The 26,782-nt window shown below is 45.8% G+C and overlaps 1 protein-coding gene across 1 annotated transcript; it reads left to right on the top strand.

Moving 5' to 3' along the window:
* The first annotated feature begins 8,191 nt into the window (after positions 1-8,191).
* LOC126542346 (lysosomal acid glucosylceramidase-like) lies at positions 8,192-25,521 on the top strand. The gene is made up of 8 exons (XM_050189385.3): positions 8,192-8,381; positions 11,124-11,257; positions 13,278-13,450; positions 14,566-14,809; positions 16,528-16,752; positions 19,145-19,308; positions 20,097-20,234; positions 25,359-25,521. The coding sequence occupies exons 1-8, from the start codon at positions 8,342-8,344 to the stop codon at positions 25,462-25,464; spliced, it is 1,224 nt and encodes a 407-aa protein (XP_050045342.1). The 5' UTR covers positions 8,192-8,341; the 3' UTR covers positions 25,465-25,521.
* The last annotated feature ends 1,261 nt before the right edge of the window (positions 25,522-26,782 follow it).

Raw genomic sequence — 26,782 nt, 5'->3', positions numbered from 1 at the left:
TGTGAGATGACACGCTTGATAATAGAAGCTAGACACAGATCAACATTTGGTGACACATGTGTCAGTAAGCCTTCAATTTCATTAACCACAATAGAGCTCGGTTATCTTTGTTTGCGTTGAACGTGTAGATATGTCTGTCAATCTGTGTGGAAAAAGAGTGCCTGCGTGTGGTGCCCTGTTTTTGTTCATATTTACCGAGATTTTAAACGTGCTGTATGATGTAGTGACGGGAACTGCAAATAAATCTATTGTTGAAAGTTAGCGCTGTGGGTGTGTCAAATGTGCCTTTCTGCAGTCCTTGTCGTTGTCGAATTCACACCACAAGATTGAACGCCATTGCTTACAGAATTGACTGATAATAGACTTGCCAATTGAACTGACGGCCGCATTCCGGTAGGAATGCGGCCGTCGGTGTTGTGGAAGCATTGGAACGTTCTTGCATTATGCAAGAACGTTCGTGTACGAAGATTTAGATGCGTGTTAAAGAACCCCAAGCGGTCAAAATTAATTTGGAGTGTCCCACTCTACGGTGTACCTCGCAGTCATATTGTAGTTAAGGCAGGTCAAACCCAAGAATGTAACTTATAATGTAAGACGGCCGCGAAAATAGAAACTAAAAGGCACTCGTAGCATTTCATCACGCATACAATTCGATGACTAGAGTCACAGAAAGAAACTCAATTTATTTATCTGTTAATTATATTTTGAGCAGTCAATTTCAAATAATATTCATCTTGTCACTGTGGACATTTCCCGTTAATTTGCGAAGCGGTCAGGTGTGCGCTGCCTCTATTCAACACCTCCCCTTCTCAAACTCACTCTCTTTGTAAAGCCTTTTATCCTCATTTCCTTGCCCCCTCAACTCGAGGTCTACACAGGTTTGTCACGGTAACAAAACAGAGAGAGAAGAATGGGGATGGAACCTGTTTCCGGTGATTTCGGTTCTGCCACTGGCCATACGTTCACACGAATATCCACACGCAGCCACAGCGAGCAATTGAAACAGTTTTCGGCAGCACATGCTGCGATTTCGCTTAATCAATTTGACCGCTCATCTTCACGTACGTGAATCCATATTCTGGCCTGACTGGTAACCTGTGTGCTAGAACGTAGGAGCGCATGCGTTCCGGCAGCGCGCATGAGTGAGGCCTATAGAGTTTCCTACAACAATTACAAGAGGCAACTCTGGCGCAGCAATCGTTCAGTCACTATGAGAATGGTGATTAGTACAAGGATTTGTGTGAACGTCCTGCTTGTGGCTTCAGACGTTCTTGTGGATTTGTTTATTACGCTTTATCTGCCTTCATTGGCCTGAACTTTAAAGCGGTTTATGCTATATTTAAATGCAGAAGGCAACAAAATTCTGCGAACACAAATAATAAACGCTAATTGCCGTGATTCTGCATGTCCATGCGTCTGCAGACAAATGGTTTCCATATCGGGCCTCTGTGCTAGAGACCCAGCGTTCGAATCCTGTCGTCGGACAAACTTAATAATGTATATATAATAATTTATAACGCAGTATTTTCTTGAAAATGATCAGTTTGCAAAGTCGCGAAGTCGTCTCAAGCCAGGAGGACGAAGTTTAGGGAAACCACTGTATTAACGAATCATTTCCATGCTGCCTGGACCGCCCTGCTTGCAGCTCCCTAGACGCTATTAGCCCCGAGAACGAACTACAGGGGCGCTGCGAGCGCCGCTCGCGTGACGTAAGGGCACGGACTCGCACATGTCGTCTGCTGCAGTTCGGGCGGTGTCCAGGGGTGCTTCCTGCAGTGTTTTCGTTTGTTCGCTGTCGTTCCCTCTGCTCGTATACTTATGGCGTTCGTCTGAAATATATGTTTAGGACGTCTTCGTTCGCGAAAGTTTATTCAAGGAGCTTATTTCTTAGACGACAATGCAGTTCTCAAAGGCAACGCTACAGCGCCAGCTGAAGGAGCGCAGACCAGGCCATTGCAGGTTTTTTTACGCGCGGATTGACAACCGCAAAAACATAGCATATAAGGATCCAGTTATAATACCATACCTGCCGTGGTGCAACAAGTATGTCACAAACACTGGCTAATACGACTTCTACAACAGTTACCTTGATTTTGAATCCGCTAAAACAAGTTTGCTCACGACGAGTAGTTCATGGTATAATAGTGGATTTTTGCATTTCTTTACAGAAGCGCTCGGCATGGTAACGCGAGGACTTAACTAACATTGCGGTTTAGATCTTACCAGCACCACTTGCTTCTCTAACTGCTTTTCAAAATTAGGCGGTTCTTCAGATGTTTATTTTAGGTAGCGGTAATATTTGATGTAAAGCTAATTGAGGCTTACAGCTGTTTGCAGAATACGAGAAGGAATGCACCACTAAATATTCCATTTTCCGTGCTACACGTTCAACTCACTTTAGCAATTTACTGGTGTTTGTTGCTTGAGGAATATACATGACGAATCTGTTTGGCGAACTGACACAGGCTGGTCGGCCCAAATGTTTTAATGAAATATGCCTTTTGGGCCATATGGCTGCAGTCAGAAAGAAGCCGACGCGTCATTCATTAGTAGTACGGGACATATTGAAGGTATAATTCCCCGGTGGAGGGTCAAAAATCAAATGAAATATGTAAGGCTTGTGGTGTCTTATTTATGAATGTTTGCGAGGTTCCCTTATGTACTGACGAAGCGAATAGTTCTCGTTTGTATAAGTAAACAATGCTGGATCGTGGCACTGTGAGGCAGAAGGTGTTTGAATTTCCATTTTCTAGGCACCAAGCTGGCTGTAGTGCCTCGAGTATACTTTAGGCATTGCAGTTGGCGCTGTAAAAAACTGCTTCATGGTTTCAATCGAAGTTGTAGTGAACTGATATGTTTCGCGAACAATGCGTGCCTCGCCGTAGCGACAGTCGGTTGCTACCGTGGCGTGAGGGGTGTGTCATATTGTCGATAAAGGCTACTAAGGGCCACCATGAAACATTTCATCGCTTGCAATTGATTGGCTCTCGATCTTAACCACGAAACCTGTCTTTCAGGTGATTGTTATTATGGTATTTGCGAATTAACTATATATGTATATACTCTACATATGACGCGCCGTCGTGTTAGCAGCCATGAGCAGTTCGTTTTATGGGGGCCTGTTTCAGAGAGCAGTGAAAGTAGCAGTAAACTTTTCATACGAAGTGCGCGCCTAACTCTTTTTTCTACGCAATAATAAAGTGGCCATATTTGACTAGAACAACTCACCAGAGTAATAAGAATCGTGATGACAGCTTCGCTAGGCACTGTTTTTCTAACATGGATAACATGTCGACACCAATTACCTAGATATTTCTTCCATGTAAAAATGCAAGGTCTCTCATAGTTAACTAATGAGGGAATGTTGAGTGTTTAGCAAAGCATCATACACAACTTCGCGTGTTGAATTTGCAGACATTCTTTTTACACAAAAATTATGGACAGACACGACGCATATAAGCATTGCAAAACCAGTAGACCCCTTCAACGCTACTTAACTTGCGATATCGTAGCTGCAAGCTTTCTCGACTCACACGCTTTTGAAGAAAGAACTGTGGTTCAGGCATGGCAGCAGAAAAAAAGCCGACATATGCTTGAATAATTGCGGTTCGAGCCACCCATACCCCAAGCGTCATGGAGGAAGGAAACTGAGGAGAGGTCCTACCCCCTCCGCGCGCTAGGAGAAAAGTGTGGAGGAAGTGACGTAGTACGTTCTCCTCTTTTTTGCAGATTTTTTATTTCTTTGCTGTAGCGGCCACGCCTTTCGGGCCACAATGGCGGCTTTGTTTTGGTTCTGTGCGCTCAAACGTGTTGCTCCGTAGGTTTCGTACCGTGGCAAAGGCGCCGTACGGGCAGGTTTGCGTTGGTCTCCGTGTTTTGTTGCGCTGCGTTATCTGGACCGGGCTCTCCCGGATGTTGCTGTGGCCAGGTGGGACAGGAGGAACTGAAGTTCGTGAAATGAACGCGCATGCAACGCTGTACGCAATGTACCGCGCCACGGCAATGGCTACGGACGAATGAATATCCGCGGGAAATTTTGCCCTCTTTCGCGGAATCATGCTAACGTGCGAACGATCGCTTAGTATTGCTGCGGAGCGCACGGGTCCGAGCAGCACGGTTGCGCGCAGCGCGGCGTGGTTTCGCGAGAAATGTAAACAAGAGAGGAGAGCTGGCCCGATAGGCGGAGCAACGCCATGAGCAACGCCAACTTCCGGCTTCACAATAGCTTCACAAACAGTGACGTCAGGGCTCTCCTTAGCTTCCTTCCTCCGTGCCAAGCGTACACGAAGAGATCGAGCGCGCGCGGCAGCCGAGCGAGCCGGAGCGAGCTTCGTGCTGGCCGTGACGTCAGTCGCGAGAGGGCGCCACTCCAAATTCTCGCCGCTAATATAGCACCACAGTTCCCTCTAGTAACTGCACCAAACTCTATGGTATGGACAGATCCAAGACCCACAGCTGGGCTGGACGCATAGAGCTTAAGTGAGCGTTGATACAGACGCGGCATTGGTTGTCATCCAAAACGTCGTACCATTTTTGTGGCCTTCTCATCGGATGGTGTCAACAAACAGCAGCTGCGCATGGATGAATGGATGGATGCTATGAGCGTCCCCTTTGAGACGGGGTGGTAGGCTGCGCCACCAAGTTTTTGTTATTATTTTTCCGCAACATCCTAAATTCCAAAATAATTGCAAAAGAATATGCCGTAGCAAAAAACACTCAAACTACCGTAAGGCCTCCTGGCCAGTGCTGGTGTGATGACCTCCGATATGGGTGGCGCGAGCGCACGCCGCCCAATCTCGGAGTATATGATTGGGTTTTAGTGCGTCACGGGTTAGCGTTTACATGTGGCGCACCTTCACTGGCCAGGAAAAAAGCCGGAACCTACTTTCGGCGATTTCTATTCCGTCGATGAGCGAAGGAAGTCACACTGCGGTCGCCGTCTCGCATTTCCTCTTTCCCTACAGAGGCGAAAGGCCCGCGTTTATGTGCACCGCTTCAGACGACTTACGCCCTAGCGCATCAATGCGATTCGCCTTCCTAGCGTAGCGTAATATCACCATTTGAATGAATAAGGTGTGCAAATTGTCGTGTTCATGTAAACGCTGTTATGGTGAAAGACGCGGTGCGATGTTTTCAAGGGCTCGTCAGCCGATACGCCTATTTAATACCAGTTCATATCTTCATTATCACAACAGTCGCCTTGTTCCCGGTTCGACAGCTCATAATTTGCGCAACGATATTAATGTTGCTGATTTCTGTGTAATTCGATGACTTCTGCATGCACAAGACGCCCGCTGAGAGCTCGGTCAAACTATTGTGCCAGAACAAGGGCACAAGGGCACAAAGAAACTCAGCATTTCTTTTTCATAAGGTAGCAGCTGGCGTAATGCAAGATCAATAAGCCGATAACGGTAAAGTTATTCACTCTAGTCATAAGTAAGACAACGAAAAAGAAAAAAAAAATATTCACGACTTGACGGTTTAGTTTGACGGTACCAGAAATTCACCTGACAACCTATTGTTATTGTTCCTGCCATAAAGTGATGCCCCAGGCTTGTTGCTGTAACGTTTCAAGAGCATCTGCCTTGACTGAATCGCCGTCGTTCCTCTAACTCGCAATGATTTCGTTTTGAAACCCAAAGCCGTAGCGCCGGATTGCCAGCCGAGAGACTATGGCTGGGGCAGTTTCGTGTGCGTCTGCAGCTCCAGACAGTGCGACTTCGTCGGCGACACCGGCGATCTGCCGAGTGGAGCCGCGGTTGTGTTCGAGAGCAGCAAAGCCGGCCTGAGGTTTGCCAAGACCGCCACAGCGTACAGCGAGAGAACAGGTGAGCTCAGGGTTTTCCGGGACACATTGGCCTGTACGCACTCAGTCCCTTCTTTAATCACAACGTTTCGCGGTCGCTTGAAACGTGTGCCTGGCGAGGCCTGAGCTATGCAGCTATAATTTCCCACCTGTGCATCTTCGAACTCGCACAATCCGCTTTGTTTCTTCTTTTATTACGCTGCAAGTACCGCGGTTTTAGAAGTAACTGCGCTTTGTTTTATTTTCTTTCGAGCTGTCTAGACAGTATATACAGAACCACAGAATAGTTATTTTAACCCGGTAAAGCATCTTTGCGCGTTGAAGTGTAACATCATGTTACTCAATGCGCCTGGCAACAGTAGCGCACATTCAGAACTAGGATGGCTGTGGGTGTAAACATAAACGTAACCTTACACACACACACATCATATATATATATATATATATATATATATATATATATATATATATATATATATATATATATATATATATATATATATACTTCAAGGAATAGAAGCACGTAGGAAAAAGCAGCACTTCCGGCCTTCGTCAAGAGTGCGATCGCAAGCACACAGAGTTCAGTTAATACCTTTTCCTCCGTAAAAAAAAAAAAAAAGAAATACGCGAGAGAGAGCAAAGAAAAACGTGAATGCAAACTTTACAAACTTCCACGTGTACAAACAGTGGCATTAAAAAAACGTAATTTACAATCTAGGGCACGCGTATGATCACAAACAAGTGCGTCGCGTCACGTAAAAGTCACCGAAAACAACTGTGAATGCGAACTTGCACGAACATACAATGGCATTACGAAAAAAAAGCAAAACAAAAGGAAGAAAAGCAACACCAGTTAGGCAGTTTGTGAATAACCCACACGTCAACAGGTGCTCACTCAGTAGTGTTCACAAGGGAGAAAAGACGAAATATTACATAAATGGCACGTTTATGAAATTATATGCATGTTTCCGCATCATTTATTGGACATTCTACTCGCTGTGCTGTCATGCTCATGTTTAATAGTTCACCTCGTCATATAATTTTTAATCTTCATTTTATTTATTATTCACACACTCATTGACTTCGTTTAAAAAGAGCTTGCCCGCAGGCACCAAGAATGCCACTTGTGCAAGGAAGGCAATGAAACGCAGTTCGTTTAACTCTGAGGTCAGTGAAGGTCATAGCACAGGTGTCCTATAACCAGGTGGGAGTGTACTGACCACCTTGAACGTCGCACAAAAGTTGCAGCGCCTTCAAACAAAGAACAAAAAAAAACTCTCCTGGTGGCTGCCATCCCTGGCATACTCCTTGTTAAAATGTCACCCCTGCAACCCCTCCCTACATTCAATTGACTATGGCTTTCGTCTTTCCTCCCTTTTGGACACGACTGAATGTGCAGCTGATGATGTGTGGGTTATTGACAAACTGCCTACCTGGTTTTGCGTTTCTTCATTTGTTTTTCATAATGCTACTGTATCTAAGCGCAACTCTGCACTCCCGCTGTAGCACCACTGTATGTTTGCACAAGTATGCATTCGCGGTTGTTTTCATTGACTTCGACATGAGCCAATGCCCGTGTTGGTATTCATGACGCCACTAAATATACGCGTGCTTGTGATCATAAACTAAGTTTTTTTTTTTATTATGCCACTGTCTGTACACGCACAAGTTTGTAAAGTTTGCATTCACGTTTTTCTTTGCTCTCTCTCGCTTCTTTCTTTTTTTTTTTTTTTACGGAGAAAAATGTATAAACTGAACTCTGTGTGCTTGCGATGGCACTCTTGTTGAAGACTGGATCCCGGCCGAACTTCTCGGACGGTGTTCTAACTATGCGCGGGTCCGACTAACGGACGCGACATACACCGGCGCGTCAAAATTGCTGGCAACCTTGAAAGCTTTAACACGTCGTGTACGGCCTGTAATGACATTGCAGAGGGACCACTATGCTGCGCGTAAAGAGCCGCGCCAGTAAAATTACATCACATTCAGATTTGAGCACTGATATTGTTTTGCACTTTTAGTATTTAAGACTCTGAGTAGATTGAAGATAAAAAGCATACGCCCTGAATGTTGTTTCATGACATTTACTTGTGGACTGCCATTCTCAATATTCTGAGGAATAATTCAGCCGCAAACTTAAGATACGGCATAAGCGAATTTGGTGACTGCATAGCGTAGCAACATAACCTACATATAAGCATATGGTATACACATACCTAAATGTGTGTGGAGCCGCACTTTGACGTCGACGGCAACGACGTTGGCGAAAATTTGCTGGGAGTGTCCATACAATTGCTATCGCAATAAAACACAATGCCCTCAACACCCGCAGGAACAATCTGGAGGCAAGCTGAGGGAGACAAACAAGGGCCATAACCGGGTTCATTATTTTTCTTTTATGATTTGTCTGACACTACAGATGACGATGCAGAGGTACTTGTGATCAACCTTTCAAAGACATACCAGAGTGTGCTTGGGTTCGGAGGTGCGTTTACTGACTCTGTTGGAATAAATTTGAACTCTCTACCAAAAAACATGCGAGAGGATATCCTGATGTCCTACTACTCCAAAGAAGGTACGTTGAATGACACGTTCCCTCGAAAGATATTGGCCGAGTACGAATGTGATATGTCAAAGAAAAAAATTACCGACGATTACGTTACTTCCTAATGCGAAATTTGAGCGCAGCAAATAAGCTGTTTCACCTTTTCGATAGATTGAGGCAAAGAAATCGAGCAACACATGTATTCACGTCATTTTGGAACCAGAGCCGATCACACACTGAACACAAACTTCCAAACGGATTGTCTGTAAACTGTCGCCGGAAAGCATTTGTTGCACCCTGACTGTTTGCGAGCCTTTGTTTGCGTTTGGCCTCGGCCTCGGCCGCGCGAACGGTAGAGTCTTCTCTGCGACGGCGATGAGCTTCTGCTTCAGCCTCGCTTACTGCTGGTTGCTCTCGACGGCGGCGATGAGCCTCCGCTTCGGCGGTGTGAACGGCAGGGTCTTCTCGGCGGCGGCGATTAGCTTCTGCTTCAGCCTCGCTTACTGCTGGTTGCTCTCGACGGCGGCGATGAGCCTCCGCTTCGGCGGCGCGAACTGCAGGGTCTTCTGGGCGGCGGCGATGAGCTTCTGCTTCAGCCTCGCTTACTGCTGGTTGCTCTCGACGGCGGCGATGAGCCTCCGCTTCGGCGGCGCGAACGGCAGGGTCTTCTCGGCGGCGGCGCTTAGCCTCTGCTTCGGCGACGCGTACTCCTGGATCATCTCGACGGCGGCGACGGTAAGCTTCTGCTTCGGCGGCACGCACCTCTGGATTCTGACGGCGACGGCGCTGGGCCTCTGCTCTGGCAGCTCGTTTAGCAGCAGCAGCAGCAGACGGAGGACTTCCATCGGTCGTCTCGCTCATGGCTCAGAAAGAACTGGCAGATAATTTCGCAGTGGCGAACGGCAGCGGCAATTTCGGCTCGGCCGGTGCACATATACAGATCCGCCGCCACCGATCTGGCTCTCTGATTGCCACCGCACAGGGCGAACGGCAGCGGCAATTTCGGCTCGGGCGGTGCACATATACAGATCCGCCGCCACCGATCTGGCTCTCTGATTGCCACCGCACAGGGGTTGCATTGGAGGAGGAGCGAAGAAAGGAATTAAGTTCGAGCCGGCGCTTTGACAACCGGAGACTCGCAGGAAGAGGGGGGAGGGGGGCGGCGTGTACACCCAGCGGCAAACGATGGGGGCAGAAGCGCGCGCAGCAAGCGGACAACACGATAAAGGGAGGAGGGAAGAGATAGCAGCGACTGACTGATGCCGCTGACGCCGATAGTGAGTCAACCCCAGCTGCGGAGTTGGTTTCAGGGACAACGCTGCCGGTGCCGACACAAACAATATGATACCCTCGCTTCCGCAGCGCTAAGAACCAGGTCTAGCCATGGGAAGGTGGTCACGTATTCGTCGACGTGCCGGGGCCTACGTGAAATAACCGGCGCGTCGGCAACTGAAGAGCACCCTATCCGCCACACAAGAACAGGGGGGGGGGGACCCTTTCCTCCTCTTTCTGCATGGCGGCGACGGTGTTCTATGCAGTCACGTTATCTTGACTCTCTAGCGGCGTCAGCGGCATCCAGCGGTATCAGTCGGTCGCTGCTAGCGCTGGGGGGATGAAAGGGGGGCGGAGCTGGTTACGAGGCCGACGACAACGCCGACGACGACGCGAAACCCAGGAACGGACGCCAAAGAGCTGCGCTCTAAAAAATTAATGTAACCATCCGAGGAAGTTATAATCCGACACGTTCTTCACCGCAGCAAACAAATGCATGTCTGCAACTCCGCCACCAAATCTGCCACTCAGAAGTGTCAATAATGGCTAATTGTTAGGTTTTAAGCTCCCAAAGCTCTGTGGTCTGTGTGCAGGAACTTAGTGAATACCGCCGCACCGATTTCCACCTCCCGCTTTCTCTTCGCCAACACAAACATAAGTCCTTGATAAGTCCTATATAGGACTTTATGAAAATTCGGCCACCAAGGCCGTAATTAAATATTGCCACTTCGGGCTCACCCAAATAACACCATAACCGCAGTGAAACTGCGGCAAGTGTTAAGAAAATACTGTTACGTGTGGAAAGACACAAACGAAAGAGGCTATTTACAGGCTATTTACACTGGAGCCAGACAGCCAGGTCGACACTTGCTCGCGCTAAGGGCACCGACTAACCTCATCGCCGTTCTCGCGGCGGCCCGTCTCTCGAGCATCGCTCGATGATATCGTAATATTACCCACCCACCCCCGGCGGCGTAACCCCCCCCCCCCCCCCCCCTTACGTAACAATACGAAATGAGAATATCTGAGCAGGCTTCACAAGGTCATAGCTCCTGGGCAACATCTTGGGGTGAGTGGCCATCGTAGCACATGTTAGATTTCACTAAGAAAAAAATCTAGTAGGGTGGATATGATCCGGAACTATATGTCTTTGCGTTGCCAATATACAAGCTGTTTCTTTCGAACGAATGATAGGCGACACTCACGCATTTGTTTCACCCTGCCAATGCCATTTTATGCTTTGTGCAAGTTATTGTATTGGCTCTCTTTGGCTATAGCTGGCCATTGCGCCATAGAAATCCACACATCACTCAACTATGTGCAAGTTATCGAGTGTGCCCACTCTTGCTTATATGACTGATTGTTTCATTACCATTACTGGTGTTCACTTGTCACTTACGAAAACTGCAACAGCTGCACAATTTTATGACGTTTATGATGAAGATAGATTATATCTCTGCGACCTAATGTTCTGTGTCTGACATTTCCGCGCGGCGATAGGAATTGAATACAACATCGGCAGAATCCCGCTGGCTAGCACTGACTTCTCTGTACGCAAGTACACGTACGACGACTCTCCATACGACTTCGAGTTGAACAACTTTACCCTTGCCCCGGAAGACTTCAACCTCAAGGTAACGCCAAGAAATCAGTCTAACCTACTGAATAAATCACCCTATTTATTTCTAGTGTCTGTAAGTAATAAAGTCATGAATGACTGCTTACTTCAATGGCTTGTGATACCACGTTACAATATTGACACGTGTACTTATATTTATCGGGCGACCACGTTTCGCCGCCTGACAAATCTTATCGCACAGCGCGGGACGCGCCTGCATCTATCCGAACTTTCTGAAAAGTTATCGATGCTTCTATCCGCTGTCTGTTGTCGCCGAACCTTGTGTTATCTGATTTCATCGCGTGACGCGAATGGCGTAGAACTTTGTGGAAGGCACGCGGGTCCCAACGATTAGTCTGGAACATCCGATGACTACTGTATAAAAGCCGACGCGCTGGACCCGCAGATCAGATTTTCGACGATCGCCGACCGTGTTCGCCGCTATCGTTGTGCTATAAGTATAGCCTTGTTTTGTGGGCACATGTTCGCCCAATAAAAGTTAGTTTTGTCCTTCACAGTATTGCTACTGTGTTCTCAACGTCACCACCACGTGACAATATAGGCATCATCAGCAGACGCTGGATCAGAATTCACGTTAGCAGGTGCACCCTAACGTATTCGTAAGTATACAAAAAGGATGATGATATCCCAAGGTGGCTTTGCTTCCGCAAATCGGTTCATGATCCCTCCCACGCAAATGCTCGGGGGTTCTTGTAAGGCGCTTCCTCTTCAGTTGCGAAAACACCCGTGTACTTAGATTTAGGTGCACGTTAAAGAACCCCAGGTGGTCGAAATTTCCGGAGTCTTCCACTACGGCGTGCCTCATAATCAGAAAGTGGTTTTGGCACGTAAAACCCCGTAATTTTTTTTTCGCTACAGTGGCCGTACACACTAGCACAATATTTCTTGCCTACTAATACGTTTCCTGTGTTCGACGACTGATAAGTCATGATCACATTTCAATTAACGTTTCTTTTTAACAAGCTGTCAGGAATTGTTTCGTAGATTGTATGTGTTATGATTTACAATGAACGAACGGGCTACAGTTATTGACAAACTGTGATGTGGTGTGAGATACAGTGAGCTTGGGTGAACTTTCCTGGAACTAAGTCCAAAGCGGTTCCCGACCTTATATTGTTTTACCATTATCATTTCTCTTCGAGGCAGCCTATGCTTGTTATCAATTTGTGTGGCGAATCTAAAATGAGTAGCCGCCATCAAGCATTATACCAACGTTAACTGTCGCGCACATTATGTAGTAAAACTTACAGACTTTGGTAATCCCCGCAGCTCTGAACTCATTTACTGTGACAGCAGTTACTCCCCCGACTCCTCGCCGATGGCTTCAACCTTGTGTAACGCTTCTGCGATCCTGTGAAAAGTCCGCCGATTGCATCCAACGCTACACGACAGTGACGACAGCGGCACTAAGCAGCGACGTACTGAAGTTGACGATAGCCTGACGACGACGACATTTCGTTTACTGATCTTCAATATAAACAAGAGCCGCCTTCGCGACACGAAGTTTTGTGTCGTCTAAACGCCATCGTCCTCATAAGGGCAGATATTTGGGCGAATTGGTACAGATACATGATAGAAATGAACAGTGCAACTTTTATGCAGACCGTTGTATTGCGTGCGTCTTATTTGCCAGTGGTCTGCATAAAAGTCGCGCAGATTCCGTGGGAATGGTGGCATGACCATGGCGGCGCGATGGAGAGTACGCAAGCACGCAAAAAACAAATCCAGTTGGGCACGCAGTGCAAAATTCACTATTTCACAAATGTGCTGATTTCATAAGGTGACTGGCCAGATCTGCCCAAAGCTAAATACTTCTGGATAGGGCATTGGGTGAAGAGGCGCTTTTAATTATAAGGTAAAGATCGTTTGCTCAGAGAGCTCTAAACAGGATGGGGATAAGAAATATGAGCTTAAATGAGATGATAGAACAGACTAGTTAAGGTTCTTTTTCATTTTGGTAAGAACTACACTCATTCAAAAGGGCAAAGCTTGCATTTTCTACCATTGTCTCACAGATCCCCTACATTAAAAAGGCCATGGCTGTCTCAAGTGACTTCGTTTGGTTCTTCGGAAGTTCCTGGAGTAGTCCGGCCTGGATGAAAACCAATGAGAAACTGGAGGGTCTAGGTTTTCTCAGGGGCGAACCGGGTGGGCCTTACTACAAGACATGGGCAAATTATCACGTCAGGTATGGCGCGGGCGTGAACGTCCTTTCTTTTCCATTTCCGATGTATGGTTGTGCATGACTTCCCATACTTGTAGCTAAATACGTTGAGCCTCGTTTACACGCTCAACACCTTTTTGTTGCCGTCTTTGCAAGACCAACACGCAGCCAGCAACGCCTAGCGAGTCAGAATTGAACGAATTCACAGCCAGAACAAAATCTTAAGATAAAGAATCAAAATAATCATAGTTAGTAGATCTCAAAAGTGCTGAGGCAAAAGTATGGTAAACAACCTATATTTCACCTTTATTGTCTCACACACATTCCGAGCACTTCGTATAAATATACGCTTCCAAAGCACCCGCTGGCGTCAACCGCATGGTTTCCGACAATGCCTTTGTTGTCGGATACAGTCTACGCGGTCTGACAACTCTGTTGTGTTCTTGAACACGTGGAAGCAATTTGTGCTTAGGTAACAGGTTGAGCGTAAGTTTACAAAATAATAGATTATATAATAGTAAACTGACTTAGCTGCCACAGAAAGTTATTTTGTACGTTTTATGTGGCAGTAACCCGTGTACAGAGCGAAATTCCGGCGAGCTTTTGCAACAAGGCAGCTTAAACCATGTTTGAATTTTCTATAGCAGCTCAAGTTGTGATATTGATAAACATGGCGAATGTGTCTGGACGCTCTCCTCCCACCTCTGACTGGTCAAATGGAAAACAGCGAATGCAAAGGAGTTGACCGTTAGCAACAAAAACAGTGCCAGTAGCAACTGTAACGACGAGAGCAACATTAGCAGCTAAGCCAGCATCCTGGCTTCCAAAATTTTATGAAAAGCGAGAGAAGTTTAAAAAGCGACGCTAGAAAGTTTACTTAACCACAGGATGATTTATCTTGAGCAAATGCACCGCTGCATCTAACCAAGTATTCACATACACTCAATTGATTGAAAGTTAGTTCAATAACGATATTATGGCGTCTGCACTGGTTTGTCATGGCAAAACTAAGCTGGCGGCTAGATGTGACTGACAGCCCAGGTCGCCGCACATTTTTCTCGCAATAATTGTAATGCATTGTTTGGTGTTAAAGCATGTATCGTCTCGTCTAGGCTGCTTATCTTGGAACATGTTTCCAGGTTCGTGCAGGAGTATGAGAACCAGGGAGTTCCCATCTGGGGTCTGACGACACAGAACGAGCCAACGTCGGGATTTCTCCCGTTCTATCCCTGGCAGACACTCGGCTTCACGCCGTGGAATCAGAGAGATTTTGTCAATAGCGATCTTGGGCCGGCTCTGGAAGAGGCCGGCTACGGAGCGGGTAAAGTCAAGGTCATAATCTTCGACGACAATCGCCTCTTTCTTCCGTTCTGGGCAAACGTGGTGAGTAATATGTTGTGTCACGAAAGCTTCACGCTCTAACTGTGAGGAGACTATAGAAAGAACAGATTGAAGGTTGTCGAGGTTTCGCTAACAAGTTCTGCAAGCGGTTAACGCAAAAATTCACCCTTCTGCGTAAGCATATTGCATGCCCGCTTCTGCTTATAAGAAAGGGTGCTTGCGTGATATAGCGGACAAAGCCGAATGGGTTGCGATTGTAGCATCGTGGTAAGTGCAACATACATCTGTGGGCTAATGTGACCAAAATTCTGAGTTATTTTTATTTCCGAGACATGGGACTTATGAATGGAGACGGTACTACGTAGGCACGTAAACACTCTCTTATTTCCAGTCTGAGCTCCTGATGTATAGCTTTCTCTTAAGACGACAAGTACTATATGTTTTTTTTTTCTCTAACCTGAGTTATACGAAGGATACATGGAAAATTGGATAATTTACCAGACACGTTCGATAAACGATTACTGACACGACATGCCAAAAATTCATCATTGGATAGTTCTCGTTTGTAAGTGAAAGCGAGAATTGGCCAGAACCTCTCCTTTCTTTCTGGTGCATGCGTAATTTACCTATATTTTTTTTTCAGGTACAAGTGTCAATATAAACATTGTCATTTCATAAGAATCAATTTGCTTCGTAGCGGTAAGGAAGACGAGTCAGCATAGACCTTGAAGGCCTTAAGAAACCACGGCTGGGAAAGACGGGGTCGAGAGCGAGAGAGAGCAAATTTATTTAAGAAATGGCCGAGAGGTGAACCTAAGGTTAGCTCCTCTACAGCTTCCTACTCTTCGCAGGGGTAAGGGAAAGGGGAGATAAACATGTTATTACGGAAGACGACTTGAACAGACTGAGCGAATGGATAGTCTATCAGATGGATATATTTATCAGCCGCGAGTCAAGCCCTATGCTGTGCAGAAATGCAAGTAATGAACGAACTGCACTGAGACTGGTTTTAGAAACCATGCGAAAGTCCCAGTAAGACGGCGTCAACAAGCGGTCAAGTGCTGATTTTAGATAAAGAACCGTCCAATGCACGTAGTTCGCGCGCCTACTGAGGACAAACGTTTGCAAAGGACGTCGTGCACTGTTTCTGGTATGCGACAACCAGGGTTCGGTTGAAAGTGGCAACTCGTTGTGCACATTATTCATCCCTGTGGCAGAGTTTCTTAATGTGAATACGTGTGATCAACTAGTCTGAGCAACCCCTTTTAAACTCCGGAAATGTGATCTAAGAGGAGTACAACAACAGTTGTGCGATGTGTTTTTATCGCAGTGCTCGTGTGGGGTCTTTCTTCGTCTTTTTATGGAAGTGGCTGCGAAGCCACAGAGGTTCTAACATCTCCTTGCCCACAATTTATTTTTCGAAGATTAACCACTGTCAGACGAAACGCCTTACAGTGGTTAATTTTAATGGCAGTGCCAGTGGAGTTTTTACGACGAAAGGTGTTATTTAAACATGCCGTGTAACGTGGCAACAGCTCAAGGGCTTCACATCCCTAATGTTGTTTCTTTACTGGCTTCTGTGCTTTTGGTTCTTATACGAAGCATACACGGAAAATGGGATAATTTACAAGGCAAGTTTGGTAAACGGTTAGTGTTGCGTGACTCCGCTGAAATATTGCATTATGCACAAGTGCATACGAGTAGTATAGAACAGCGAAACTTGTTTCCGGTTCCGAGCTCATAGACGGGTCATTGCGTAGGTCCTAAGCGATGATGAGGCAGCAAGGTACGTGCACGGAGTTGCTGTCCACTGGTACATGGACAAATTGATCGGCCCGTCGGTACTGGACGAAGTGCAAGAGACTTACCCGGATAAGTTCATCCTGGCCACTGAAGCCTGCACCGGATACAAGATTACGACCGTGAATAAAGTCAAGCTTGGCAGCTGGGATCGCGCCGAGCAGTACGCCAGCGACATACTCGAGGTGAGGCCTTCTTGAGCGACAGCTAGAAACTGAGCAGTGCATTAACAATCACAACTTGTGCAAGCGACTTGCCAAATAATGTGCGAAATGCGATACACATGCTCTCCACAGCTGCAAGAAATATTGCGTGAACTGAACGAAGTAAAAAAAAAAAACGACAAGAAAATTCCAATTGACTAAGTTTTCCGGATCAAGCACAAGATGGAGACAGAAGAGTACGAAATCCGTGAAATTAAACAGATATGTTCCCATGTAACTAAATATGCTTGGTAATTACCAAGCAGATTCTGTGCCTTCTTTCTCTCTTAAAAGGGAAAAGAGGCACATAAGTAAAAAGAAAAACGGGGAGAGAGGAAGGAAAACTAAGTTAGCCTAGTTAATTTGATTAATGCAGCCGTGTCCGCATTACGGCCAGGGAACGTATCCACCCTTCAGGGTTGCATGTCGAAACTAGGGAAACGTGCAACCGGGTGCCCTCCCCAGGCGGTACACCCCAAACACTACCGGGCGCCGGGTTCGGGAGCGCCTGTACCCATCTTTTTTTTTTTTTTTTTTTTTATCGGTGGGTGCCGGCGGTGGGTTTCGAACTGTCCACCTGCCGCAGGCGTGGCGGACGCCCTGTACACTAGGCCACGACTGCGGTCCTAGTTAATTTAAAAAAAAAAACAGTGTCGAAATGCAAGCGTGGCTTATTTTTCTCTTTTTTTAATCAGCACTAGTACTGCATGCGTAAACGTTCCTTTTTAGTTGATGGTCAAAAGACGAAGGGAGTAAAGAAAATAATTCAGAGGCCAGTTAGCGGCAAACGCGACAGAAATGCATTACATTACCGTCGCACTTCCTTCATGTCCCAGGAGCAGATCATTGACAATTTTAATATATATATATATATATATATATATATATATATAGCAACGAGTATAGCAACGATAACAAGAGAAACAGAGGGGCTCGATTTTTGTTGATGACGACCTTATAAAGCCAACAGGCTAGGAAGCCAAGAAAAGCATAGGGGTATGATTAGCTGTGGCTGAAAGTGAAATCTAGAAAATAGTGAAGGGAAAGAGAACTGAAAGGGGACGAAAAGCTAACTTGTCGCCATAGGGGACCGAACCCATAAGCTTCGCTTTATGCGTAATACGAAGGTTGGTGACACCATTCCTGCCACCCTGCTTTCCTCGCAGCGTCCATGCTTTCGAAACGCGTGCCTCAGTTTTACCAACGCTACTATACCGGGGACGCACTCGTCTTGGTTTGAGTAAGATAGATGCATGAGAAGGCCTGCTTACAGGATATCGAATATCGTCCGTTGCTCCGCCTTAGCGCCGCTCTCCCGAGCAGAAAGCGCCCTCGACTACTCGTCTGTGAGATTACAGTGCCGTAAAAATGCGAGTAGACGGGGCACATGCTTTCGCACAATGCAGAGCCTTTCGAGAAACACTGAATGTTACACACGAACACGCACTGATGGCACGTCTTTAGGGCTCAGTTGCAAGTTCATCGTATCGCAATGAAAACGAAAATAACACTTTTTTTTCTGCTCAATTTGAGAGGCCAGGAATTGAAGAATGGGCCTGGATGGCCGAAACTGCCCCTTGAGTTGGGCGCGCTAACCATCTGTGCTGATAGTTCGACAACTCAAATAGAGATGTCAGCATAAATTCAAGTGCCTTCCGCACGCCAGCGAAACCAGTACAGAATTGCAGGGGAGACACAACACTGGCGTTTGGCACCACCGCGAGGTAACGTCTGTCTTTCAAGCCGATCCGAACGATTCCAAGCCGCCGCGAATAACGGGGTAGCAAAGGAACTCGTGCATAAGCCGCAAGGCGTACCAGTGATTCCAAGCCTTCCAGTTAACTGATGTTACCGATCTACAGCACGCAGTAATATACTTTAGGAATGTATACCGACATGTAGAATATGTGCAACGGTAGTATCACTAGAATCTATTCAACAACACGTTTATCTATGCAAATTAGTTAAACGGGACCTTGATCAGGAGAGTATTTACGAAAGAATAAATATCAGTGGTATAGTCCTGCAGTAAAGACAGAATAGGCTGATGATGACGATGACAATGAAAACTGTAAGTGTACGAAAGCATGCTAATTTGTGATGCTCAATGTGGCTTGCCAGATAGAGCACATTATCAATCTTGAGCGCCGACTCCCTGTCAAAAGCCAAGTCATGCATAAGGGATGTTTTCTGTCCAAGTCAGTTCAAGCCTCTAAAGCTTTCGCAAAGCGAGATATAATTAAGGCTAACGTATAGTGAGCTGGCTCAGCGATACCTTTCCGAGGTTTAAGAATCATTGACTGTCCGAACTTGTGGAATGCCATCTTGTGCTGATGCGTGTGTTTCAGTTACATTGACTTTCTTGCACACGCAGGACCTCAATCACGGCGTGGGTGGTTGGACAGACTGGAACCTCATTTTAAACACGGAAGGCGGACCCACTTGGGTCGGAAACTATGTCGACGCGCCCATTATTGTGAACGCCACTGCTGAAGAGTTCTACAAGCAGCCAATGTATTATGCTATGGGTCACTTCAGGTATTTCTTTTCCCTTTTTGGTAGCAGCTATAAGCGAATAACCCAGCATGCACTTTCATCCTTCCATTCAGTCCTTCTTTCAATACGTTGCTTTATTCCGTCTTCCTTTAAAAATAATAACTATAAAACCGAACCTTGCTGATAAGCTTCTCAGGGAACCAAAGGAAAGAAATGCAGGATCCGGCTAGCTTTACATACAATTACGCATGAGACAGCACCTACTGATTAGGCAGAAAGCTACTCTCACGCAAAATGTTATTTGTAGTTCAATAGCAAGCCAACAAATCATTCAATACCCTCTAAAAAAGTCCGCTATCGCTGCGCCGCTGTTATATTGAACGTTAAACACTTTTTCTTGAAGCGGTTGTAGCCTTGAATCACACTGAATGAAGCTTGTGATTTACATATGGCGTTTGGGTCGGATCTTGGTTAACAACTTCCTCTTTTCGAGCACTCGCAGCCCTGTTTTAGTTTCCGTCCAGCTGTCAATCAGCCAATGTGTCAATATGCATACGCCCGGTGACGCTGTGGTCATCGGGCGTATGCTGTTGTAATTTTGAGCCCCTACTTTTCTGAAAGATGTATGCCGGAGAGCGGTCTGTTATATCGCACAGCGCTTTTCCGGTGTGCAGTGCGAACGCTGAAAAGGCATTCTCAATGTTTCGCGAGCTGCGGTGATGGCGCCAGAAAATCGGAGCTGATCCGGGAATAATATAACAGACACGTATAAATGATATTATAGTTTGGCAGTCGCTTTGTGCCGCATTAGTATTTCCTATTCCTCGCAGCAAATTCATTCCGAGAGGCAGCATCAGGGTTGATTCAAGTCTGGAGCAAAATGACATCCTAGGCTTCTTTGGGAAGGAGCTGGAGCACACAGCCTTCTTGAGACCGGATTCAGCAGTCGCTGTGATTGTCCTAAACAAGTGAGTAAATCCGTTGTCCATACAAGAACCGGAGATACTTTCAGAATATTATCCTTGCTCCGTTATTTGCATAGTCGGTGATTTGTGTTGCATGTAGGCACGCGTTGATGACCGGGAGAGTGTTATTAGTTACCAGTATCGCATTGTCGCATGTTGGATGTGCCACGTACATTAGTACGTACGTATGGCGGAGAGCGAAAGCAGGGCAGTCGAGTGCATAATAAGTGCGGCATCACAGTGCGCTTAAGTGCAACCGTCAACTGCTAGACTGCCTTATTGAGCGAGTTGCTTTCGCTGATGATCATTAGTTCACGGCAAAGAGAAATAAACAGCCCCGAAATATACAAGAATAGAACGAAAGCGAACTGCCATCTTTCTGGCGATTTGCACGCCGTGACTTGAGCCCCTTTTCAATGCACCATCACGTCGATGGAGAGTGCTGAAAGGTCAAAAAGAATAGAAATTGCGGATAATTCAAGAGGATAGTGCGGCAAAAGAAAAAAAAAAGAGACAGCAGACTTAGCAGCACCGATCCAACGACTGCACTAAGCAGCAGCACGGCGACGAGCCCTTTCACATGAACTAGCAACCCCATTCATAAAACTTAACGGATGTTTACATATGAAATGCTCAAAATTGGTTTTTACTTGAGCGCTAATGTGTATTGTTCAGTAATTACTGTCACTTTTTGTTCCTGGAAGCGGGCAAATTTATCCTAAGTGGCGGTTCGGGTTATCGGCGATGTGGGAAAATAATAAGTATTCTGGCCCGTCAGAAGCTCGAATCAGAAACAACTCTTTTCAAGGTGTACAATTTGACAACGAAACATACAGGAGGGATTCTGACGGCCACGGATGTTCGTGCGGGGTCTTCGGTTTGAACGGAGGCATAAGGTGTGTGTGCGTGTGTACGCTTCAGATAGGCAGGCGCTTGGACGCGAGTATATATAGGGCAACCTCGGAACCCGCGAAATTGGCTATTATGCTTCTACACACTACGCTTGATAGCGTAGCACATTTCCTCATGAAGAATTTTGAGAAAGATCCAATTTTATTTGCAGTGTGTGCCTTTCTTAATCTGCCTCGCTCACTTGGCAGTCACGCGATCTTAGTACGCGAATGACTGCAGGGACAGGAGGAGACCAGGGGCATGCTGCGCGTGGGTAAATCCGCCCTTGTCCACTTCCAATATATAACGCAAATAAGTAAATAAGAAATTTCATATTATTGTGGTACATTCTAGTGTGACACGATAAAAGTGTTTTGTAGAGTGCAGCAAGGTTAGCAAACAATTTCTTTTTTCCTTTGCGATATGGTAGATGACGAAAAGAAGTGTTGCTTTCTCGGTCGACTTTTGGGTACTTTTAAGCATAGAGTTTCTCACTATACCACCTAGAGGGAAATCTGGCGCCACCGTCTGTGGGAGTTTCTTAAGGGGGCACCGTGCCGTCATGGGAATGACGGTATATATGTGTCTACGAGGCTCGTGTTGGCTGGTGTTGTACGAGGCTTCGTCTAAAACGCGGATATGGCTACACAAATAACGCGTTCTCAAAGTAAAATCTTCATAAAATGTTTCCATTCACGCATATTACATCTTTACTCACCTACAATGCATGCCCAAGCGAAGAAAAGCAAGAATAGACCACAAACTGTTTCAAAGCGAGCGCGAACTTTGTCGTCTGTTCTCCAACTTTAGCGGCCCACTGATACTTTTTATGTAACATATAATCGTACACGCATAAGAAGTTTTTATAGTTAAACAAAACATGTTTTTTGCGTAATAATAAAAGCAAAGCAGTGTTTTACGTGCTGTTTTAGCAGAAAATGAATCATTGTGGCAGACGGAACGGTGCTTGCCAAGCGCGTTTTCAAGGTGTAAGGTGTCCTGTCTCTCCGAGAACGATGACAATCCGAAGTCACAATATACCGGTATTCCCATGCATACCACAGCGCAGCAGCGCCAGATTTCCCTCTAGGTAAGGCAGTGAGAAACTCTATGCTTTTAAGGCTTAATTCCAACCATAAGGGAAGAAATCTTACATATTCGGATTTTACCTTTAATGTAACCCGTGAGAGTCATTTTGGAAACTCGTAAAATAAGTCCCTAACGGAACATTTCCTTCACACACACATAGGCAGCCTCAACAGCAAACTTTTTAGATCTCACTTTAATATAGACGGCGAATATCTTGATACGTCAGTGTAAAGGAAATCAACAGATATCGCGCCTGTACTTAAACCAATACAGTAACCACTTAAGACACTGCAAGACATCGATTTCTTAAGGTAGAGCTATTTGATTCAAGCGAATATGCACAAAGGCCGAAGACTACGTCATGCTGAGAGCGTTTGCGCACTGCCATAACCAGTCAGAATTACTCACCGTCGTTCATTAGCGTTGCAATGGAGAAAGCCAAGAAACAAGAACGTAGCATTTTTGTGAATAGCACCAAACCTACTCAATGAGACGCACAAACTCATATTGTACTGAAACAGCCGACAGCTAACATAAACCCCAGTTCACCAAAAACACCATAATATATTACTAAAAAGTGACAAAATGTGGCAAGTTATTCCGGAACTTTCTCGGTGTGGAAAAAGACGGGCAGCAAGCATTATAAAGGCGTAGTAACTTCTAAAATGAAGCGTGAAACCTGCACAGGCTGCGCACCCAGCATTAAACCACGGTGCAAAATTTGTCCGTAAATGAACGCCACCTCAACGGAAAAAAATGTTCGACGATTACGATAGTCCCTAATGCGAAATTCGAGCGCAGCTTTATACGTGTTTTCATTTCGCGATATATTGAGGCAAGAAAATTGGGACCGAAATCGGCGCGCGAGCAGTGGTACACACCTGCTCGTGTGGTTACAGCCGACGCCGGCGCTCAACCCAGGAACGGGCGCCTAAAAGCTGCAATCTAAAAAATTGGCATTGGCTTAGCTCAGCTATGTCAGGATATATGTAGCGAAAGCTAAGGCCTGGATCATCATCATCATCATCATCATCATCATCATCATCATCATCAGCCTGGTTACGCCCACTGCAGGGCAAAGGCCTCTCCCATACTTCTTCAACTACCCCGGTCATGTACTAATTGTGGCCATGTTGTCCCTGCAAACTTCTTAATCTCATCCGCCCACCTAACTTTCTGCCGCCCACTGCTACGCTTCCCTTCTCTTGGAATCCAGTCCGTAACCCTAATGACCATCGGTTATCTTCCCTCCTGATTACATGTCCTGCCCATGCACATTTCTTTTTCTTGATTTCAACTAATATGCCATTAAATCGCGTTTGTTCCCTCACCAATCTGCTCTTTTCTTATCCCTTAACGTTACGCCTATCATTCTTCTTTCCATAGCTCGTTGCGTCGTCCTCAATTTAAGCAGAACCCTTTTCGTAAGCCTCCAGGTTTCTGTTCCATACCACATGGTTAGCATGGTTAGCCTTGGTTAATCTTGATTGCAAGTCCAGGTTAATCTGGTTGTCTAGCTATGTTGCGGCGTTTAGCCAGTCGTTCGGCGCGCTGTTCGTCTTTTTCCTGGGCGATTTGTTTCCTCTTCATCTCGTTCCGATGTCGATTCCAGGCTTCCTCATGCTTATCAGCCGTCCATACTGCTGCCTCAATTGTGGTTGCGGCGCACGCCAGCTCTCCTTTTCAATCCTCCGACATGTTATCAGGCATGCGACGCAGCTGGCGAAGCGAGCGGAGGCGAGCGCAACGACGAGGAACGCGGTGTGACGTCATACCAAACGGCGGATGTGGAAAGGCGCGGCGCTGCGCAGTGGCGGAACACCTGTGGCTCGGTGCTACTAGTGGCGCATGCGCAGTAGTGACTAGGGAGCGAGAGAGAGAGAAATATCCGCGTCGAGGCGCGCGTTGTGACGTCATGTGCCTCCTTGGAGCACCGCTACGGCGAAATCGCAAGTTCGCGGCCACTAAAGCTTTCGCTTTAAAAGCAGCGCGTCTTCTTTCTGTTTCAACATACGAGGGTATTTTGACTGCGACAGTTCTAATGTCTATCTGCTCGATTGCACACTTTGCAGCATGCAGTACACTAGACAGACAGAGGCTCCTTTCCGAATACGTTTTCTTAACCGCAGAGCGTTTATCTCGCATTTATCTCCGGGTAATATAATATCAGTCGGAAAAAGGCGTAACAGAGCTAAGACAACGCACACGCCCGCACACGCACACACACAGCCAAGGAACGCATAGAGCTAATTAGCTATGGTTCCAATTGAAAGATGGAAAATAATGAATAAAAAGGGAAATTAAAGTGGACGAAAAGGTAACTTGTTGCCGGTAGGGACCTTGCCCACAACCTTCGCATTAGGCGTGCGATGTGCTAGGGCTACAGCGACGGCCATCAATCAATCAATGCATATGCATATTTAGGGTGTTTTTCTTTAGCTGCTACAAAATTTTCAAGAAATTCCCTTTGGAAAATAGCGCAATTCTAGACCTTGATCTAAATTACTCGATGAGGCGGCCATTACATCGACGATAAGTGAAAATGCTTAATGGAATGAATAAGCTAGTTACGTTAATTAATTTTTAATTGATTACGTTACGGCACAGATTTCGATCTACGAATTGTAGCTTGTGAGTTTCCAACGCACAACGACTTGGAACGAATTCTAAGGATGGCACTAGTTTCGAAATATGCTCCTTAAATGTTGCGGTAATGATGCGCTGCTATTCCACTAACGTTATAAAGAAAACGTTGGAACACCAATGCATTGCGTGGGACACTTTGAAAATTATTATATCGAAGCTAGTGGAGTACTGAGAATTCGTTCCAAGTCTAGTCTATATGCCTTGAGAACTCACCGGCTACAAATCATATATGTGCCGTAACGTAATTAATGAGAGCGTTAATTGGCGAAATTGTGTCGATTATTCAATTGAACATCGTGCTTTCTCATAGAAGTAATGGCCATCTTATCGAGTAACTTATATCAAAGGTTACAAGTGTGCTAACTGCCGCAGGTAATTAAAATATTGCGGAAGCTAAAAAGAAAAGCACCCGGTACAATGCATTGCTGTCTGATTGGGGTTGTTTGGCAATAATAGTTTGCGTACTTTATGAGGCAATAACTTTTCTTTTCTATCTTTCAGAGGCAACAGCGAAACCACGTTGCACATCAAAGACGTGGTTAACGGTGTCAGCTTTCAGAAGGTCATCAAGAAACGCTCCATAACAACGCTCATCTGGAAACCTTAGAGCTTTCTCCTGGTATTAGACAATCGTGCAGCATCACTGGCATGGCATTCCGTTCAATTAAGGCAGGACGCAAAGCGTTTGTTTGCCTCTCTCTTTTTTTATTAATTTTAACCGAGGAAGAAGTGTACCAGCATACATGGTGTCGGATGGTCTAGGAATAAGTTGAATAATGCTGAAAAATTCATTTTGGATGGACTGGGGCCGAGGCTCGAGCCACAGAAGTTCCTTGCACGTCTCGTGAGCACCATCGCCATCATCTGATAATGTGGCATTGCATCATCGTGCAACACACTTAAAAGATGCTTGGTTGCAGACCACATCGTGGCTCAAACGCAATCGGCACATGTTGCCATCTACTTTTATTTATTTATTTATTCACAAATACCTCCCAGACCTTCAAGAAGGCATCGTGTAAGGAGGAAAGTATATACAATAACACATTCGTAAAATATTATTAAGCAAAAAAAAGCAACAGTATAATAAAATGAATATTCATGCAACGCAGGAGTGTGGAACAAGATATGATATTAGCAAATACAATATCAAGAGCCATAACATTAAAACCGGTAACTACAGCAGCATTAGAAGAAAGGATGATCACTGACATTCTTTTATTAGCTTGTAAAAAATGCAGGAAAGAAAAGAGAAGAAAAGACGTATTAGACGGTTGAAACGGCATATTGATCGATTAGAAAATTGCGAAATGAACTGTTTCTGTTGGCAAGCGATCTTGTCTGCGAGAGCGTTCTATAAACGAATTGCACGGAGCAAATTCGAAAAAACTAAAAGCGTGGTTATTGCCATAATTTTTTTTGTTTTGTTTTACGTGCCCAAACCACTTTCTGATTATGAGGCACGCCATAGTTGGGGACTCTGGACCACCTGGGGTTCTTTACCGTGCACCTAAATCTAAGTACACGGGTGCTTTCGCATTTCACCCCCATCTAATGCGGCCGCCGTGGCGGGGATTCGATCCCGCGACCTCGTGCTTAGCAACCCAACACCACAGCCATTAAGCAACCACGGTGGGTGCCATGAATTTCGGTGTAGATGAACTGATGGTGCAGCGTTCATGACGTCGAGAATCCTTTGTTCAGGTTTGTTTAGGATAGACCAACAGTGCGAAGTAATTTATGAAATAATAATAGAAGGGAAATATCACGGAGAGAAGTTAGTGGTTGCAGCGAAAGGTCGAGTTTTATTTGGGTTACATTTGACTGATTACTACAATTTCTTGAAATGAAATGGCTCGCTCTATTCTGGATGCTCTCCAGGAGTTCGATGAGGTATTTTTGATGAGGAGACCATATAGAAGAGA

Source organism: Dermacentor andersoni, chromosome 2 (genome assembly GCF_023375885.2).
Source record: "Dermacentor andersoni chromosome 2, qqDerAnde1_hic_scaffold, whole genome shotgun sequence".
Classification (NCBI taxonomy): domain Eukaryota; kingdom Metazoa; phylum Arthropoda; class Arachnida; order Ixodida; family Ixodidae; genus Dermacentor; species Dermacentor andersoni.
The sequence above is the reverse complement of the archived record's forward strand: the minus strand, read 5'-3'. Positions and strand labels throughout refer to the sequence as shown.

What these genes read in the sequence shown, in the direction of transcription:
- LOC126542346 (XM_050189385.3), top strand. Translation starts at nt 8,342, where the DNA reads ATGCGAGAGGATATCCTGATGTCCTACTACTCCAAAGAAG. An exon ending in ACGCCAGCGACATACTCGAG is followed by an intron (nt 16,753 to 19,144) that starts GTGAGGCCTTCT and finishes TTGCACACGCAG; the next exon opens with GACCTCAATCACGGCGTGGG. An exon ending in GCTGTGATTGTCCTAAACAA is followed by an intron (nt 20,235 to 25,358) that starts GTGAGTAAATCC and finishes TCTATCTTTCAG; the next exon opens with AGGCAACAGCGAAACCACGT.